This window comes from Mizuhopecten yessoensis, unplaced genomic scaffold (genome assembly GCF_002113885.1).
Source record: "Mizuhopecten yessoensis strain PY_sf001 unplaced genomic scaffold, ASM211388v2 scaffold8745, whole genome shotgun sequence".
NCBI lineage: Eukaryota > Metazoa > Mollusca > Bivalvia > Pectinida > Pectinidae > Mizuhopecten > Mizuhopecten yessoensis.
This window is the reverse complement of record NW_018407700.1, coordinates 468,755-484,908: the sequence shown is the minus strand read 5'-3', so window position 1 is coordinate 484,908 and position 16,154 is coordinate 468,755. Positions and strand designations below refer to the sequence as shown.

The 16,154-nt window shown below is 38.5% G+C and overlaps 1 protein-coding gene across 1 annotated transcript; it reads right to left on the bottom strand.

Annotated features, from left to right (window-relative positions):
- Positions 1 to 270: 270 nt before the first annotated feature.
- Positions 271 to 7,759, bottom strand: LOC110456440 (DUF21 domain-containing protein At1g47330-like). The gene is made up of 9 exons (XM_021507212.1): positions 7,548 to 7,759; positions 5,375 to 5,633; positions 4,815 to 4,874; positions 4,345 to 4,567; positions 3,417 to 3,524; positions 2,519 to 2,732; positions 2,120 to 2,247; positions 1,208 to 1,345; positions 271 to 462 (listed from the first exon to the last, which is right to left on the bottom strand). The coding sequence occupies exons 1-9, from the start codon at positions 7,690 to 7,692 to the stop codon at positions 271 to 273; spliced, it is 1,467 nt and encodes a 488-aa protein (XP_021362887.1). The 5' UTR covers positions 7,693 to 7,759.
- Positions 7,760 to 16,154: the final 8,395 nt, after the last annotated feature.

Sequence of the window (16,154 nt, the reverse complement as noted above, 5' to 3'; positions counted from 1 at the left end):
TACTTATGTCATACAAGCCTTTCAGAAGGGAGGTATATTACTGTATAATTAATCATGTGTCCCAATTTCGGTACTATTCCATTTGAGGTACTGTGAGGTTATATTTTTAATTGCAGAGGTATTAGTAGATAAATGGTAGGCAGGTTTGGAATCTAGCATTAAGCAGGTTTCATATTGAGGTACAAGTTAATGGGTTGGGTGTTAGGGAGGTTTGACAAAACTTCTAAATCCATCAGTAAAATGATTAGTAAGAAATGACTCATTAAAGTTTCAAATACAATAAAAACAGTTCTGTATTGAATACATTCCCATTAATAAGAAAGGAAAAAACAGGAAGAGTATCAGGCTAACCAATTTTTCTTTGAAACTCACAAGGTCTAGAGATTCCATTAATTCCTGAGGGTCAACCCCCTCGGAGGCAGCCCCCTGGTTCTCCTTGGAGACCTGGCGACTAAGCAGAATCTGTGTAAAGGGAATCGCAAAGTGTGGGTAGAATGGGGGAAGATGAAACAGCTCGTGGTGACAACGATGAACCTGAACAGGCTACACTAGAGAAGGGTGATATGATGACAATAATTAACCTGAACAGGCTACACTAGAGAAGGGTGATATGATGACGACAATAATGAATCTGAACAGGCTACACTAGAGAAGGGTGATATGATGACAATAATGCATCTGAACAGGCAGCAGTACCTGATATAATTACCTGCTGCAAACTTAAGCTTGTCACAAGGAGTGGCTCTATATATCACTGACATACATTGTAACTGAAAATCTGTACTATTCAGGATAGAAGAAATCCCCATCCATATGTTATAGGCTATAAAAAAAAATAGTCGACATAATATATGTACATTATACCAGTGCAAATACAGGGGAAGCAAATTATAAATAAAAACATTTAACTAAGAAAATAAAATCAAGCCAAAAAAAGTGATTAAACACAAGTACATGGATAACAACACCAAAAACTTCCAAGTCAAGTAACAATATTACTCCACACTTTAAAAACGAATCAGAAAATAAAACTTCCTAAACCTTGATTCAGTTTTTATGGATATCTCCAATCATGGATCAAGATATTTTGATATATCATATATCTATTCACAAACTTTCAAAAAAGCCTAAATTGAGTTATTATTAGTTATTACTATGTGTTCATGATGTATATGTTACAATAAATTGATAAAAGCACAACACCTACCCGCTGGTCTCGTCTGGCTTTCTGTGCCCTTGCTACCTGTATTCGCTTATGTATATCTACATACACATCCGTCTCATCAATTATCTCCTCCTGGATGAGCTCTTCAATCACATCCTCTAAGGTAATGATACCTATCACCTTCAAATTATAATGTATAGAAAAAGATCTGTCAGTACCTTGTGACTGAGAGAAAAGTTTCTTTTATGAGTTATATAACATTGCTTGCAAAGAAACGAAAAAGATTCACAAGTTCAATTTCTAATTAATCTGGTTTCTCAACAGTAAGTTTCTTAATTTTCATAAATTCTTATTTTCACAACAACGACATTGACCAGTATTGTTTTTAATCCTATCTCATACAGAACAACAGCTTTATTATTTTTAATTGAACCTTAAAACATATATTTGTAAACCAAATGAATTTATGACTGACTTTCCTTAGGACTGCGTGCAAAATACCTACCACATGAAATATGAGTGGTGTATAGCATATGGTGTTAAGGTATACAGTGTCTTTTGCTTTTTGTATAGTTTTACAGCCCATTTTATTCTGCAATTTTTGGCCAAGTATAAGGTGTACAGATGCTATGTATTGTCTAAAAGCATCAGAGCACTGAATATCAATCATAATGTCGACTACCTTCAACCCTTAAATATAATCTGTCCACTTACTGGTCCTGGGACATATAGGGATTATCATCTGTCCACTTACTGGTCCTGGGACATATAGGGATCATAATCTGTCCACTAACTGGTCCTGGGACATATATGGATCATAATCTGTCTACTTACTGGTCCTTGGACATATAGGGATCATAATCTGTCCACTTACTGGTCCTGGGACATATAGGGACCATAATCTGTCCACATACTGGTCCTGGGACATATAGGGATCATAATCTGTCCACTTACTGGTCCTGATGACTGAGTTCTACCACTGATTAGATCGTCTTCAGCCGTAGTGACCAATAATTGGACATCATCAGTGTGGTCCTCATACCTCTCCACGGAGGAATTCTTCTGTACAAAAGCTATATGGCCTGGAAATAGACACCTCATTTAGAGCTTTGCTATCTTAGAGATTCAGGGTCAGCACAAAAAATGCCTTGAAAAGAATGTTTTTCTTATAAAAGATTACCATTTTACGATTACAGATACAAGTTACAGTATACACGATGTTACATTTACCACTAGACACACACATACACCCACCCACCCTAAAATACATTTTAGATAATTCAATGTGTAAATTATACATCCATTACTCTAACCATGTTTTAAAAAAATGTTTACTGTAACAGTGACACTCACTTTTACCAGTCTGGAATATATTGAGTAGGTCAAACAGGGGCATATCCTCATCAACAAACATGACATTCCTCCCTGCCTGGGTGTGGAGCAGACTGCTGATGGGTGTGGCATCTTCAGGGTCAAGGAATATCAGAGATTTAACCAGTAATACCCCTACAATGTTAGTGTATGGACCGTCATAGATGGGGACCCGTGAATGAGCTTTTTCCATGACCTGTTGAAAAAATTCAAAATGTTTTTGCTTTGCAATTTTGAATACAAACCTGAATTGAAACAAAATCCCCCAAAATGGTATAGCTAATTTTAGATCAATATCCGTTAAGAAAATAGAACAGAATGTCCAGAGAAGATAACTTTCCAATTAAACTGTTGTAGACTCAAATAGTGATTTTACGTTCCTCAAAAGTTTAAGGTGATCAAAAATTACCAATTAAACATTACAACTATTTGTTACCACACATGTAAAAAAGAATCTTCAACTGTTGAATAAGTCTATGGACATTATCATTGTAGAATAAAGCCTGTTATACTGCCACCATTTGCCTTTAAAAATTGTGGCATTATAAAGGGGTTTAGAGATACACTGATTGATAAAGGAATGTTAAGATAAAACAGGGGGGAAAATATGTTGCCAGTAAGTTAGGTGAAAAATAAAACAAGGGGCATTATATCATGGTTTTACTGTACAGCAATAGATTAAATAAAATATGTTTCGAAGTGTTTATAATTACATTTCAAAGACATTATAACTACCTAGAAAACACAATAATTCAGTTCTGTTTATGAATTAATTAAAACTCCTTTTGTTAGACAAATGTTTGAAACAAGATTCAGTAATCTGATATTTTTGAAATTCAAAATTATTGAGTATCTGTAAGAGTTATGTCCCCTTACTCACAATCATCATTGTGGCCTTGTCCATCTTGTCTGTGATACTCAACATGAAGACATCGTCCAGAGGTAACATGGCCACCTTGACTGTCTTGGTCTTCATGTCCAGGGCACCCTATCAGGATTACAACTAACTATTACTGTGTTTTACCACTGGGTTAGTCTGCCAATATTTTCATAAAAGCTATGTTTTGGTAGTCAATTAATCATGTGTCTTCTGCAGACTGCCATCATTGTTGGTTATTGTATATATGTGAATTCATTTGTGTGATGTACTGTCAGATGAAGAGAGCTCGATGAGCAGCTAATTATGAAAGTACCAAAATATAGCAATCTCCAGAAATATTACTTTCTCTTAAAAGTACTTTTCACATTTCTAAAAAAAGACAAAAACAATATAATTCTTATTTTTAGAAAGCAGGATCTCCACACAAAAAAATACTGCCCAGATATTAAAACGTTGTGAACATAAAGGTCAAGGTCATTTTAATATCTGAATAAGAAAAATGTTGTTCAAGTGTTTTATTTCCCCGCTATAATGAGAGTTTATTAAAGTGTTCTATTCACTTGTATTAGGAGATTTTTCACGGTGTACCACGCATCTGTATGATAAGAACTTCAACAAGGTGTTATTTTTACCTGTATGATAAGAACTTTTACAAGGTGTTATTTTTACCTGTATGCTAAGAACTTTTACAAGGTGTTATTTTTACCTGTATGATAAGAACTTTTACATGGTGTTATTTTTACCTGTATGATAAGAACTTTTACATGGTGTTATTTTTACCTGTATGCTAAGAACTTTAAAATGGTGTTATTTTTACCTGTATGATAAGAACTTTTACAAGGTGTTATTTTTACCTGTATGATAAGAGCTTTAACAAGGTGTTATTTTTACCTGTATGATAAGAACTTTTACAAGGTGTTATTTTTACCTGTATGATGAGAACTTCGTCAATGGAGAGATGTTCTCCCTGATGTTCTTCAGATGAGTCTTCAGGTTGGACAGCCGAGCCATTCGGACCATGGAGGTTGACCAGGACCTTGAGCTGGGCTCGCCTATAGAATGTGGTGTGGTCCTTCCCCAACACACAGTCCAAGATCTTGGACATGGGCCAAGCAATGACGTAGAAAATAGCCATTAGAAAGTACACCAGCCTAGTCAGGTAGAAAAGACACCATACTAGATCAAGGTTAACTGTGTTAGAGTTATGACATTGCTATGTCTGCAGTTGTGATACTTGATTATAAACATTCATATTCATGTTGAAATGGCAAATTCTCCTTATCTTGTTTTTATCCTTTTTTTTCTATTTAGGTTTATCACAGTGAAGTATAATTGAAAGAATTTTGAAAAAGTTCAAATTATTTTTAACATATTAAAATATGTACCATTAATACTTACGGAGCTAATGCTGCTCCAATGGCTAACCCGAACCTCGTACATATAGCTTGTGGGATTACTCTGAAACAATACACAGACATATTATCAGGTGTAAATAACAAGCTAAAAATACCGGTGTCTAAGTGCACAGTGAATTATTCCCATGACAACAAAAATTTACTGAAGTACAAAGTAGCTTATTTGACTCAAAATGTTGACATACCCTCTATCAAATGAAAATAGAAATGATGAGCAACAACACCACTGAATCCGTTACAAAATGTAAATACAGCGGTGGTGTTGCTCATCATTTCTATTTTCATTTGCTCTGCTTTCCCTGATGAGCACTGTTGAATACCATTAAGGTATCCACCCAAGGATCCCTACCACCACTAGTGAACTGACTTCTTTGCAGAGACGTTGGGTCTCCACCCCCCAGGTGATACCCTCTATCAGTTATACATTGTCCACGGTAAAGTATAAACATTGAAGTTGTATTAAATACTATTAATCCAAATCGTTTCTCTGTTAAAAATATCAAACTTGTTCAGAGTGTCAAAAGGCTATATAGTGCTACTTACTCCCCAAATATAAGTACAGCAGTAACAGAAACAACAACGGCTATGATTGGGTCAGAAATCTTGTCCAGGAAGATTGGCATCGACTCTACAGCAGCAGCATTTGCCAAGAGCAGGGTAACAAGTAGGAGATGATGGCGAGAGACGACAGGTAAAATCTTCTTAGCGTGTTTCCTTTCTGTAGGCGTTCCTCCATCCTTCATTACTTTTAAGCTCATCAAGTCGAGTGACAAAAGTCCCATTGTCAGGCCGGACATCAATCCTACAAACCACGATAATTTGTTAAGACTAGACAGCAGTTACGGTTCACGGAATGCCCAAAATATGATTAGAATTGTCTAATATTAAAGTTACATAGTTATTTGTTTGCCTCTGATATTACAGTAAGAAGGTTATTTCACTAATTTGTCTTTGATGTAAAAGTAGGAGCTAGTATGGTTAATTGTTTGCCTCTGATGTTACTGTACAGTAAGGGGGTTATTTGTTTGCCTCTGATGTTACAGTAAGGGGGTTATTTGTTTGCCTCTGATGTTACAGTGAGAGGGTTATATGAGTACCTCTGATGTTACAGTGAGAGGGTTATTTGTTTGTCTCGGTTGTTATAGTTAGATGGTTATTTGTTTGCCTCTGATGTCACAGTTAGAGGGTTAATTTATTTGTTTGCCTCTGATGTCACAGTTAGAGGGTTATTTGTTTGCCTCTGATGTTACAGTTGCAGGGTTGCCTCTGATGTTACAGTTAGAGGGTTATCTTTTTGCCTCTGGTGTTACAGTTGTATTCACCATCGACAAAGACAACAACATACCAGAAACAACAGAACGTGTACAGGAAACAATTCTGAAACTATATGTATATACAAACAGCGTTGCAACACTACTCAGGAACTTAAACATATCAAAAGCTTCAGGACCAGATGGAATACCAAACAGAATCCTTAAAGAATGCGCGACAGAAATATCATTAGGACTCACAAAAATATTTCAAAAAACACTAGACTCGGGAGAACTTCCAGTAGACTGGAGAAATGCCAACATCTTATGCATATTTAACAAGAGTTCCGCGAGACGGTACATGATACGCCCGTCAGATGTAGAATGAGCAGTTTGCCACAAAGGGCCATATGTGCATAAATTTTGGAGAGATAAGCATCAAATCTACATGGGGCCATAACTGCATAAATAAGCGGCAAATAATTTTAGTTATCAAGCTTGTCCGAACTTTCATGGCAATGAACCATCCTACCAAGTTTGAAATTAATCCATTCAAAATTACTCAAGTTATTGAGCGGAAACTGTTTCGGCAATTCTTCAAAGGGCCATAACTCTGTAAATAACCGGCAAATAGTTTTGGTTATTGCAAGCTCTTATAGAAATAAACCTTCCTATAAAGTTTGAAATGAATCTATTCAAAAATACTGAAGTTATTGAGCAGAAACTGTTATGTCAATTCTATAAAGGGCCCCTTAATAACACGCGGATAATGGTTATCGAACTTGTGCAAGCTTTCATAGAAATGAACCTTAAATTCCTTTGAAGTTTGAAATGAATCTATTCAAAATTTCTGAAGTTATTGAGCAGAAACTGTTACGGCAATTCTACAAAGAGCCATAACTCCGTAAATAACTGGTGAATAATTTTGTCCGAGCTTTCATAGCAATGAACCATCCTATGAAGTTTGAAATGAATCTATTAAGGGGCCGGAACAACTAAAGGGCCGTAACTACTAAGGACAGACCGGGTAGGGGCCGGAACAACTAGGGGGCAGGACCGGGAGAGGCCGGAACGACTTGATACGAACTGGATGATATAGTAGTGTATGCAGAAATCAGCCCTTTCAAAGAACACCGAAGATAAGTAACATATTCTCTCTATCCCGTCGTGTCATGCTATTATTGGTAACTACGATGTATACAATGTAAATGTTTTGAGGTCAGGGCTCAAGTCAGGACTACAAAGACACATGCTGTAATATATATATATAATGACCCTTAATTTATAAGCTTTAAAAAATACAAAACAAAAAGCATGTAGATCGTTCCCCTCGCTCTCTAATATCTGACCAAGATAGTGGTCATATCAGGGTCAAGTGTTAATGCTTCCTGCAAATTGTACATGTGTCCATCTGTGCTGAACAGCAAAATGTATCATATACCGTATTGTATCTTATCTAGACGTACCAGCCATTAGCACCAGGCCGACATAGATGCCGAGATATATCCAAAACCATTCGTCATGATAGGTCAATATCTGTTCGGCTATGTAATCCGTTCCATTACATCGCACTGTGTCCTTGTCGATGACATCGCATATGATTGATGCCATTTTACCGTAGAAAATCGGGCTACGAGCACAGATCCATGTCAGTTCCTACTTGTTTACACAGCCATATCATTTTATTACCTTACGAAACAAAAGAGCTCTAACAGTACGCGTGCTCAAAAGAGACGTACACAGGTCTCTGGTTTAACATATATGATCATTAAGCGCCCTTTTAAAGTGGGCATACTAAATAATCTGGACTTTTCGTGGCATCTTTGAAGCTTGTATTTTATACAGAATATGTGAGATATTCTGAGTTTCTTTACTTTCGTTTTACCTATAAAATGCATGTCGATTTTTTTTTCATAAAGGGAAACCACTCCTACAGTCTTCATCTGTAGCTCGCTAAACCACTACTTGATATCCAGTTTAGCTTGTAATCACATCCTACCATCATGTCAATTTTAGTGTCTTGTGCAGAATATCAAAGTACTCTTATGTGACAACTGGGTATTTCATTTTCCGTATGACTTTCCTCTGTAAAGTGGCCACTTTCATTTTCAGATTCAGCACATATTAAATAGGTTAGAAAGATATGTTACCAATTTCTACTAAAAATGTCGTATTCATTTTAATGTAACAGGAAAGAGACTAGTGTTCTTCCATCGGGGATCCAACCCCTGGTTTTCAGAAATGTGGTCTAGTCTATCTGTATATAGTGGTACAAATTCTATAGGCCTACCCCGTATAAATGACTTTAAATATATAAACTCAATGGAATCCAATCCATGTTATAAGTTTATATTCAGTGTGACAACGACCTCTAAATTTGTTACATACAGGATATACCTTTACAGAGTATACTTGTATGTGTCAACTTCCACAGAAAAAAATGTGATGTTTGTATAGACGTTATCTTTCAGTTCTTGTTACAGTACCTCTCAGACGTAACTTTATTCGGGACATGGGCATGAGATTACTGTAATTCACTTATATTTCGAGTTAATAATTTTCTTTATTTTGCTTTACGAACTTTTCATGCACACAGGTAATATATCAGGCTCTGTTCAGTAAGAAATCCTTGGTTGCTCATGATATCCACGCTTAAACGAAAGAACTTCAAGTGACAACATATTCCCTTAGAAGACATACCTGTATGTTGTTGAGGTTGTGCTTATAAATGGCATGTTTATTATTACATTTATACATTGTAGTTTGAAGTTGTTACCTCAAAGTTAGGTTCTAGAACATATTTGATTAATAACTATGATTTTGACCTTTGAAAAAACCCACGCCCTAAATAAATATAATTCTTCTTCTCCGCTCCACATTGAGCCTTTTTTAGAATCGTTTGTTCTTGTGTAAGGATGGGACAAAATTCCATTTCAGTTAGAGTGGCTTCATTTTTATTGGTGGACCATCCACAGAATCAACTGTGGTTTTATGTATGTTATCTCCTAGATCAAATCATATACCAAGTCTTAGTGCGATCAACTGTTCTGAAAATATAGGATACGGTACAAAATGTATTCTTAGGAACAGTGAAACACGCTCAAAATCATGTAATAGGGTTCTTGTCTCTTCCCTATGGCAACCAACATGCACATTCTGAGCTTTGTGAGATCATTCGTTCTAAGGTTAGTACCGAGTCAGGCAATTTATGTCGTCTTTTTTTTAAATAACAGTGACCTTAACTTTAAGCATACCATACCCATAATCGATAGGGTTCTTCCTCTTCTCTAGGGCAAATCACGTATCGCGTCTGAGCTTTGCGGGGTCCTTATTCTGAAGTAATAACACTGGACATAGTCTAATCTAAGTAACAATGCCATTGACTTTTGATGAAGTTCGCAAAAAATCAATCGCGTCATTGATCGTTCTTTTCTAGTTTTAGCTTTGTGGGATTGTTTGTTCTGTTCGTATTATGAAGTTCTTATTTTATAAATTTGACCTTGACCTTTGACGAATCACACTCAAAATCAATAGGATTCGTCATATTCCCAAGGACAACTCTTAACCTGATGTTTGTACCATTGCTCTGAAGTTATGATCTGGACAGGAACATTCTGCAGTTTTTAGTTACAGCGACATTGGCTTTGGGCGGCCATGCCCCAAAAAGATAAACAGATTATGCCAAAACTTATTAGAGTTCTTTCTCTTACCTTCGGCAACCTACATACAAAGTTTGAGATTTGTGCTATCATTTGTTTTGAAGTTAGCAACCGGGCAAGAAATGTAAACGGACGAACGGACGAACGGACGAAAAGATGGAAGAACAGACATCCCGCTTGATGGTTTTATCCCCATAAATACGTTAGGGAGGAAAAATTCACTAGACAGTAAAATTAATTTTGTTTGATATAGAATGTCGCTGAGTGATACTTTTAGAACATGGACGTATACATACTTCCTAACACTGGTTCTTGTATATACCGTTTGCACACACAGACTGTATTTGTCATACGAAATTGTATCTTCTTTCTTATCTAGACGGTCATTTCCTGCTCATTCCAGGAAGATATTGAAAAGTGAATTTATGGCTGAGCAGACCGTCAGACAAAGGACTATACCGAACCATTATTTAACATCATCAAAATCCCCCAGTGCCTCCACCTTACTGGCCCGCCACAAACAATCACTCAGATTTTGGTAAACTATAATTTCCTTCATATGATATATCTGAATACTACGTCATACACATAGCACAAGAAAAATCGATGTCCGACATATCATTTTTTCTTTTTAGACTGAACTGGTCAGGATCATCACCGAAGCGAAAATGGGTTTTGATACGGACTTCATAAAAAAAAATGTCTAGCCAATATCACAGGGAATACGATCAGTAGGCCAGAAAATACAACGAGGAGCACCCGAGGGAGCACCAGGGGGAACACCCGAGGGAGCACCACGGGGAACACCCGAGGGAGCACCAGGGGGAACACCCGAGGGTCGCCAATTCCAATAGTTAATGTATTTTTTGTATAATGCCGGTCAAATGTGTGAATGTAACCTATGATAAAATTTAACTATTCCAATTCAATAGAAAACGTTATTCTTGTCAACGCTGAATGGGTCGGCTTGAGTATTTAAACAGGTACACATATCTGTTTAAGTAGACGTTTATAAAAATTCAGCTTACATGCTATTTTATCTTGGCGATCATTATCCGAACGGTGTAAAAACGTCATTTGATTGATAGAAAAATGAACTCATCTGCTGCATCATGACCAAACAAGATGTGCCTGATTCAGAATCGTATAGTCTCTCTAATAAATAATCAAAACCACCCAGTGCACCTATTGCAATGCCTAGTATTTTATCTGGTATAATTGTTATCTTTTAAATTCTGAAGAAGTGTAATAGCCACATGTCACATAGAAGAGCTATATTATGACATTAAATCCGAAGTAAACTTAAGGCTTGGCATCTATGCTTTGGGAGTAAAACGAGATAACGTATAAAGGCATAGCCTGCTGTTCTCTCCCATTGTAAGCGAAATAAAATTATTATAAAATAAAATTAGTTTTTGAATATCAACTTGCTCAATAAACTTTTACGAAAGAAAATTCTGTGTTCTAAGATTACCATATACGCTGATGGAAATACATATCCATGTGAGCGACACGTGACGCTGCAAATGTTTTTACCATTCCAATCAAACGTAAGAAACTCTGACCCTCCCGAACCACGCATGGTACTGAGAATTCTTACCCTCCTTCATCTTCGATACTTCAGGGTTTACGCTCACTTACGCTCTCTGTACCCAATAAATTAGCCACAGCAAAAGTAAAGCAGCACGGCTAGCTATCTGATTGGTTTCAGGTTAAGAAAGAACTGATCAATCGCGAGGTTGATACCTGTCTTTGAAGAGGAGCAACATCCAACTTCAAAGCCGGTTAATTTTACCGTTGTGCTGCCGCGGGATTTTTTGGGTGTAGATGACGCACATTTCGATTTTTGTAATAACATATCTAGTAAGTGAGTATAACCCTTGGAGTATTGAGCATTACCCTCCCGAATCACACATGGTACCGGAAATTCTTACCCATCCGTACCATACGTAGATTTAATGCTAGAAGAAACGCTGACGCTCTTGAAGTATACGTGATGGTAGAAGTTCTAACCATCCACAGTGCCGCAGCTAGCCCTTGATCGGAGTGGATTCATGAAGGAGTGGATCCAGGGAAGGGCTTTGAAAGCGGGACAAGGGGGTACAACAAACAGCGGGGTTTTCCTGCTTGAACATTTGGTGGATTTGTCTGCCAACTAGCGGTTAGGCAGCTACGCAGCTGATCCAGAACCACACGTGGTGGTGGAAATAAAGTTAACATGTTTAGGGTGGTGGGTACTAGAAAACTTTTCCTCCTTTACCACGTGGTCTTACTAAGAGTTATTACTGGGGGATTAGATGTGCACTATTCATATCTTCAGCTTCCTTAATTACGTAATAGGTCGGTGATTCAGCCGAGGAATAGAATATGAAATATAAATTATGTAGTGTTTTTTTGCTGTTTGTAGTTCTGGCTGTGATGTGTGTGTGTTTATTGAGACATCAAATGTCTTTATATCCTGATAGAAATATCATACCCAGTGGTTTTAGACTTAACGTTCATTGATTTTGTTGCAAACTTCAACATTTTAAAACAATAGCAGACGAAGTTCTCATTAGTCTTTGTTAAGGAACTCCTACTAACCACCGTCATCACTAGGTACCACCATCACCAACACTACCAGGTACCACCATCACTAGCAAGTACCAGGTACCACCATCACCAACACTACCAGGTACCACCATCACCAACACTACAAGGTACCACCATCACCAACACTACCAGGTACCACCATCACCACTAGGTACCACCATCACCAACACTACCAGGTACATGTACCACCATACTAACACTACCAGGTACAACCATCACCAACACTACCAGGTACCACCATCCCCAACACTACAAGGTACCACCATCACCAACACTACAAGGTACCACCATCACCAACACTACTAGGTACCACCATCACCACTAGGTACCACCATCACTAACACTACCAGGTACATGTACCACCATACTAACACTACCAGGTACCACCATCACCAACACTACCAGGTACCACCATCACCACAAGGTACCACCATCACCAACACTACCAGGTACCACCATCACTAACAAGTACCAGGTACCATCATCACTAGGTACAACCATCACCAGTAGGTACCATCATCACTAGGTACAACCATCACCAGTAGGTACCATCATCACTACCAGGTACCACCATCACTAACAAGTACCAGGTACCATCACCATCACTAGGTACAACCATCACCAGTAGGTACCATCATCACTAGGTACACCCATCCCCAGTAGGTACCATCATCACTAGGTACAACCATCACTAACAAGTACCAGGTACCATCATCACTAGCTACAACCATCACCAGTAGGTACCATCATCACCAGGTACAACCATCACCAGTAGGTACCATCATCATAACTAGGAACAACCATCACCAGTAGGTACCATCATCACTAACTACAATCATCACCAGTAGGTACCATCATCACTAGGTACAATCATCACCAGTAAGTACCATCATCACTAGGTACAACCATCACCACTAAGTACAACCATCACCAGTAGGTACCATCATCACTAGGTACAACCATCACCAGTAGGTACCATCATCACTTGGTACAATCATCACCAGTAGGTACCATCATCACTAGGTACAACCATCACCTGTAGGTACCATCATCATCACTAGGTACAACCATCATCAGTAGGTACCATCATCACTAGGTACAACCATCACCAGTAGGTACCATCATCACTAGGTACAACCATCACCAGTAGGTACCATCATCACTAGGTACAACCATCACCAGTAGGTACCATCATCACTAGGTACAACCATCACCAGTAGGTACCATCATCACTAGGTACAACCATCACCAGTAGGTACCATCATCACTAGGTACAACCATCACCAGTAGGTACCATCATCACTAGGTACAACCATCACCAGTAGGTACCATCATCACTAGGTACAACCATCACCAGTAGGTACCATCATCACTAGGTACAACCATCACCAGTAGGTACCATCATCACTAGGTACAACCATCACCAGTAGGTACCATCATCACTAGGTACAACCATCACCAGTAGGTACCATCATCACTAGGTACAACCATCACCAGTAGGTACCATCATCACTAGGTACAACCATCACCAGTAGGTACCATCATCACTAGGTACAACCATCACCAGTAGGTACCATCATCACTAGGTACAACCATCACCAGTAGGTACCATCATCACTAGGTACAACCATCACCAGTAGGTACCATCATCACTAGGTACAACCATCACCAGTAGGTACCATCATCACTAGGTACAACCATCACCAGTAGGTACCATCATCACTAGGTACAACCATCACCAGTAGGTACCATCATCACTAGGTACAACCATCACCAGTAGGTACCATCATCACTAGGTACAACCATCACCAGTAGGTACCATCATCACTAGGTACAACCATCACCAGTAGGTACCATCATCACTAGGTACAACCATCACCAGTAGGTACCATCATCACTAGGTACAACCATCACCAGTAGGTACCATCATCACTAGGTACAACCATCACCAGTAGGTACCATCATCACTAGGTACAACCATCACCAGTAGGTACCATCATCACTAGGTACAACCATCACCAGTAGGTACCATCATCACTAGGTACAACCATCACCAGTAGGTACCATCATCACTAGGTACAACCATCACCAGTAGGTACCATCATCACTAGGTACAACCATCACCAGTAGGTACCATCATCACTAGGTACAACCATCACCAGTAGGTACCATCATCACTAGGTACAACCATCACCAGTAGGTACCATCATCACTAGGTACAACCATCACCAGTAGGTACCATCATCACTAGGTACAACCATCACCAGTAGGTACCATCATCACTAGGTACAACCATCACCAGTAGGTACCATCATCACTAGGTACAACCATCACCAGTAGGTACCATCATCACTAGGTACAACCATCACCAGTAGGTACCATCATCACTAGGTACAACCATCACCAGTAGGTACCATCATCACTAGGTACAACCATCACCAGTAGGTACCATCATCACTAGGTACAACCATCACCAGTAGGTACCATCATCACTAGGTACAACCATCACCAGTAGGTATCATCATCACTAGGTACAACCATCACCAGTAGGTACCATCATCATCACTAGGTACAACCATCACCAGTAGGTACATGTACCATCATCACTAGGTAAAACCATCACCAGTAGGTACCGGTACCATCATCATCACTAGGTACAACCATCACGAGTAGGTACATGTACCATCATCACTAGGAAAAACCATCACCAGTAGGTACCATCATCATCAATAGGTACAACCATCACCAGTAGGTACCATCATCCCTACCAGGTGACATTATCATCACTTGGTACCTCCATCACCATCATCGCTAGTTGCATGCACCATCACTACCAGGTGCCACCACCATCACTACCAGGTACCACCATCCCCCTACAATACCCTCATCATCACTAGGTACCACCATCACTTGTACTACAGTACCAGGTACACTCACGTGCGACTACATGCACTATTTTCACACAAAAGACTGAACTATTGTTGGATAGTGATTCCAACCTATGGCAGGACAACGCTATGCAGTCTTAGGAACAAACAAGTGTAGGGACGAAATGAGTTTATAGACGCCTAATGGTTTGTGAAGAAACGTGTCACATATGAACACACTATGTCCCTTAGTTTTGAAAACAAACGTATATACTAACTACGCTTACAGATACATTTGATCAGCTTTTCTCTGTCATTTTTAAATTTCGAACTTTTCGATACATAATCAATAAATGGTAGATCTATATGAAAATTGTCCCGGGATATAACGACGCTATGCAGTCTTAGGAACAAACAAGTGTAGGGACGAAATGAGTTTATAGACGCCTAATGGTTTGTGAAGAAACGTGTCACATATGAACACACTATGTCCCTTAGTTTTGAAAACAAACGTATATACTAACTACGCTTACAGATACATTTGATCAGCTTTTCTCTGTCATTTTTAAATTTCGAACTTTTCGATACATAATCAATAAATGGTAGATCTATATGAAAATTGTCCCGGGATATAACGACGCTATGCAGTCTTAGGAACAAACAAGTGTAGGGACGAAATGAGTTTATAGACGCCTAATGGTTTGTGAAGAAACGTGTCACATATGAACACACTATGTCCCTTAGTTTTGAAAACAAACGTATATACTAACTACGCTTACAGATACATTTGATCAGCTTTTCTCTGTCATTTTTAAATTTCGAACTTTTCGATACATAATCAATAAATGGTAGATCTATATGAAAATTGTCCCGGGATATAACGACGTTTGGTGTCTCAATAAACACACAAATATCAGACATTCACCTGTTAGAACAATAATGGTGGATATATCCA

What these genes read in the sequence shown, in the direction of transcription:
- LOC110456440 (XM_021507212.1), bottom strand. Translation starts at nt 7,692, where the DNA reads ATGGCATCAATCATATGCGATGTCATCGACAAGGACACAGTGCGATGT. An exon ending in ACGAAGTTCTCATCATACAG is followed by an intron (nt 3,525 to 4,344) that starts GTAAAAATAACA and finishes TAATCCTGATAG; the next exon opens with GGTGCCCTGGACATGAAGAC. An exon ending in TATATTCCAGACTGGTAAAA is followed by an intron (nt 2,248 to 2,518) that starts GTGAGTGTCACT and finishes GTCTATTTCCAG; the next exon opens with GCCATATAGCTTTTGTACAG.